General features: G+C 41.7%; 1 protein-coding gene across 1 annotated transcript; it reads right to left on the bottom strand.

Moving 5' to 3' along the window:
• Positions 1–60: 60 nt before the first annotated feature.
• On the bottom strand, positions 61–960 carry LOC137980562 (olfactory receptor 14A16-like). Its single transcript, XM_068828021.1, has one exon. It carries the CDS (start codon positions 958–960, stop codon positions 61–63), a length of 900 nt encoding a protein of 299 aa, XP_068684122.1.
• Between the last annotated feature and the right edge of the window lie 3,938 nt (positions 961–4,898).

Genomic DNA, 4,898 nt, shown 5'->3' with positions numbered 1-4,898 from the left:
GAGTGACTACCGTCACAGCAAGACCGTAGATCTCAGTCCTCAAATAAACGCAGTTCCGTTTTAGTCACTTGTACAGAATAAACTCTTAACTCCATCGCGCAATTCATTCATTCTCCACAAATAAAGAGCTGGACTAAGAGATGGAGATAAGAAGCAAATCGATAGAGAAGCATAAAACACTGCAGTTGCTTCCAGACAAGAAAGATTCTCGGCCCTGCTTAACAAAAAAGCTATCCCTCCGACGACTGGAGTTAAAGTGACAGAAAATAAAGCAAAAATGTATAACATAGACTTGACAGACCTCTTGTATTTAGCTAAGTTTATTGCCGGTTGTCCAAAATTTTGAGAAGATTGGTTCCCTTGAACTTGTTGCTGGTGCTGACGAATGATTCGATAGACTTTGTAGTAAGCAAATGACGTAATGAAGTAGCAGAGCACTATAACCACAACATTGATAATAGTTAAAGCCACATCTACCTTTCTAAGCCTCAAATATTGCACAGCATTTGAAACTAGTAATAAAGCTGGAACGACCAGTAATAAAGCGACTGCCAGGCAACGGCGGCGAGGTGTCATAAAGGACCGTCTGCTCATATGTAGCCAGCGTTCAATGGACAACAGAGTTAGAAGAATTGATTCGACATTGGAAAAGAATGTTCCGCTCATGAGTCCAACATAAGTTATGATGATATAGGCATTTAAGTGTTTTGGAGCGTCTACTACACCTGACTCGTCAAGAAACAGAAAAAAACAAAGAGCCAGTAATGGTTGAACAATGAGTCCTATGCAGAAATCACTGAACGCCAAACCACTAAGAAGAACGTGAAGCCACGTCCTCTGAAATGTCCTTTTCCAAATCGCTGCCAAGATCAATGCATTTCCCACCACTGCCACGGGGGACAAAACAAGGAAAAGGATGCTGCTTGCGAAATAAATGGAAACATAAGTCTTGTACTTCATTTCGGCCGCCTCAGCAAAACAACAACGAAGGTCGTAGTTGTCCAATGAAAAACAACTTGTTCTGTTATACATGGCTACGGCTTAATGCTAGATCACGTTTTCTCACTTGACTTAAAAGCACTGTTGCTCGTTTGCATTGAAGAAAGATTATTCCTTTCGATTTTCGTTTCCTTTTGAGTCAAAGCAGGGTTAATGGGCCAAATTTCAAGCTGAAGGCAGGCAGCGAAGATTTATCTGCTAACAGCTGGCACGAGTACCGCCGACGGGGTGCGATTCTCAGCGGCAGCAAACAGCAAAGTCTTTAGAATGGAGTTCCCAATGACTAAAGGGTATATTATATTTGATCTTTATGTGGAAATGCAGCATATTTATTTATTTATTTATTTATTACAAAACCTGCTGATTTGCTTTAATCATATTTTTTAATTCCGGCCTTTTTTATCATGTACTTTAATTACAATTTTCTTGTAGAATTGTGTACCACTCTTGCAAAGTAATAAGTTATTTTAAGTTAAGAAGGTACTTCGTCACGTTAGGAAAGGGATAAATTTACTGAAAGCTTCATTTTAGAAAAATAATTAAGCGCAGAGTCTAGGTAAGTATCTTAGAGGTAGAGTAAATAATCTTTCCTTTTTGTTTGCTTGTTCCAAATAAAAACCCCGATGTTTTGGGGAAGAAAATAAACATCATGCACTTGTTGTGTACTCTTTTTATTACATCCGGCTTATCATGTAAATAATCCTTTACTAAAAAGAAAAAATACTGTTAATATTCAAATAAATTATTTATGCCAATGACACGGAAAAACTGGACATTTGCGTCGCAACAGGATCTGTGTGTCTTGAATAAGACGGGTATGCGGATCATCAATTTAACAAATAGATTCCATGTTGCCGTGCGTCTGTTCAGTAATAGATCACAGATGACGTCAAAATGTGGTAAGAACAAAAAAGTGGCACACGAGGCGATAGCCGAGTGTGTCACTGATGTTCTTACCACATTTTGACGTCTTATGTGATCTATTACTGAACAGACCCGCGGCTACATGGAATCTATTTGTTTTATATAATAAAGAATTAAACTTTATTCGCATAAAAGCTGATGATGCCGTCAATCGTGCGTCTGTCCTCTAATAGATCATAGGCAAGAACCAATCAAAATCCGTGAATAACTTGGGTTATTATATAAAATTGTATAGAAAATGTTTTTAACCGACCTTTCGCCTGAAGTCAAGGAACTACTCAACTTGCTCTCTGGGGTCGTGACTATTTCAAGAAGAATTGTAAAAATTTCACCAAACGCATACTCTCAACCGCTATTTCTCAAATCTTTTACTTCAAGGACCACCAACAAGAAAAAAGACATTAAAAGCAAGTGGTATTAAACTTTGTTAATTAACTTAGGATCATTATAGGCAATAAGGTAATTTTTGTTTTGGATTTTTTATTTATTTTGAAAAGATATACTTACAGATACTAGTGCTTACGATTACAACAGCAACTCAGGCTTACAATCTCGTCACAAAACAAAAACAGGTCTACTTACACAAACTGTCAAAATTGGGCCATTTTGCCGATAAAGCGCTGCGTTTGTTAGGCAGTTGTTTCGGGGAGCGGGCAGAATTTTCTCATCCGGCCCGCTCACGACGAGCGGAATCCTAGCCTTGGTTGAGTGAGCTTGTATGATGACCTTAAATTTCCATTTTTTCTGGCACCGAATCCGTTTACATGCAAAAGTTATTTATGTTTTTCCTCTCTCTCTCCCTTTCTCTTTGAAATCAGTTTTTTAATTGTTGACTCGTACCGCGCTTGATGGCGAATGTAGTATTAAAGCGACTTACAAACTGAACGTTTCCAAGAGAAATAATTTTATTTGAATTCTTTTTCCAAACCTCTTGTCTAATAAAAGGTAAGTTATTTACCAGCTAACGGTCGGTCCGTAGAGCGAAAATCTGTGACCTCGGTCTTGAAAAAGCTACAATAAAAGCAAGGTGACGCACGCTAACACCAACCCTGTGTGGGTCCCCGGTGTGGCCAACACATCACGCATGCGCACAACCATTTCACCCGGTCAATTAGCAGCCATGGACAGCTTTTTTTTTGTGTGTGAAAAACACAAACTCCTTTATTCACAAGATAAAAAAATTCCTATTTACAATCATCATAAGAAGAAATAAAGTATAAACTCGTAAAAGGTCTCTCTAGGGAAAAACAAACACAAAGGCACAGGACTTGGGCGGGTCTGCCTGCGAGCAGGCGGAACCTCGCATTCTTAGCTGGAGCTGGCTTCATAGGTTTCTTTACAGTTTGTAGTTGCACACAAAACTTACGCTGAACTTGATAAACAAAACGAGCCATATACTGATGAGAATCAACAGATAAACCATTCTTCTCTATCAAATGAGAAACAAAGTCAGTAACTCGAGCAGGAGACACGCGGATCACGTCATCACGGGAGAAGTCGCCTAGAGCAGAAAGAAGATATGAATCAATGTTATCACGATGAACAACAACTGAAGACCTTGAAACGGGAACCGAAGACGGAGCAACTGAGGTAACAGGTTCACTATCAGAAGTAACAGCAGACGATGCAGGAACAGTAGGAACAGAAGAAGGAACCTCAGGCGTTGCAGGAGAAGAAGGAGTAGAAACAGTGGACACAAGAGCAGGAGACACGGAGACTGAAGACGGCGAAGTAGAAACAGACACAGGACCAGAAACTTTAGCAGGAGACACGGACACGGAAGACGACGAGGTAGAAACAGCAGGTGCAGAACAAAGTGGCCGGGTTGAGGAGGGGCAGCCTTAGCAGCAACCTCCTCATCACCAGATGCCATTTCTCCATCATCAGATGCCATGGAAGCAACATCATCAGAATGAAGAACGCACTCAGGACTATCATCGTCACGAGCGAGAGGACCACCAACAAGAACTTCTGTGCCCGGATGAACAGAGCCCCAGGCGTGCCTACACTCCCTAGCCAAATGACCGGGCTGATGACAACGACGGCACAGACCAGAGAGAGGGCAGTCGACAGACGGAACATTGAGGGGGCTGACCAGCGTACCACGCACGACAAGGAAAATCATGAACACGAACAAAATACGGCACTTCATTGTCCAAGGCTATCTTCACAACACAGTTGCCATTGTAGAGCGTTGGAAAACCATCGAACGTACTAAGCTTAACAGAAAGGACTTCACTAAAAGAACTTCTGCAGGAAGATCTCGAAGATGGACGGAGTGAACTTTCGCATCTGCATGTGAAACACGAATAGGCGTTTCACCGAAAGACAAGCCACGCTGAATCACTTCGTCACAAGATTCAGTGTCCTGAAAAGTCAAGCGAACAAGACCCGGATCACGCAGGAACTGAACAGTCACGAGCTTTTCTTGGTCAACAGCCTCCAGCAACTGTGGTAAGACAACCGACAAGCCAACGAAACGGTAAACTTCCTCAGGGAAGTACGCCAACAGACCATTAGGGCACGAGGGAAACGACATAGCGCACACCCAATTTAGCGTTGGGTCCACGCCGTTCCCTCCCGGCAGGTACTTAGGACAGGACCCAAAAAATAAACAAAAAAGCCAATTAAACACAATGACACAGCTTTTTTTTCATGAAAACAGCCTTTATTACGTGGAATGCCGAAGGCATCCACGTATTAAAACTGGATTAGAATCCTTTTTGTGTTGGTAGTCACAAATGTGCATACCCCACGGATATTGAATTAATCTCCGATCGGGTGGACTGATCTATGTTCCCTACGGTATTACCTAATTTCCCTGCCTCGAGGAGAACTCCTTTACTTCCCAAGCCATCTTGCTCTGCTAGCGCGTTAGACCACTCGGCCACCGTGACACACTTCCGTAGAACTGGTGAAAGCAAACATTTATAATAGAATCTTTCCGCCCGCCATGATTGTTTCAGTATTAAACT

Source organism: Montipora foliosa, chromosome 12, assembly GCF_036669935.1.
Source record: "Montipora foliosa isolate CH-2021 chromosome 12, ASM3666993v2, whole genome shotgun sequence".
Classification (NCBI taxonomy): Eukaryota; Metazoa; Cnidaria; class Anthozoa; order Scleractinia; family Acroporidae; genus Montipora; species Montipora foliosa.
This window is presented reverse-complemented; position numbering and strand designations above follow the sequence as displayed.

Coding starts and splice junctions, on each gene's coding strand:
- LOC137980562 (XM_068828021.1), bottom strand. CDS start 960: ATGAAGTACAAGACTTATGTTTCCATTTATTTCGCAAGCAGCATCCTT.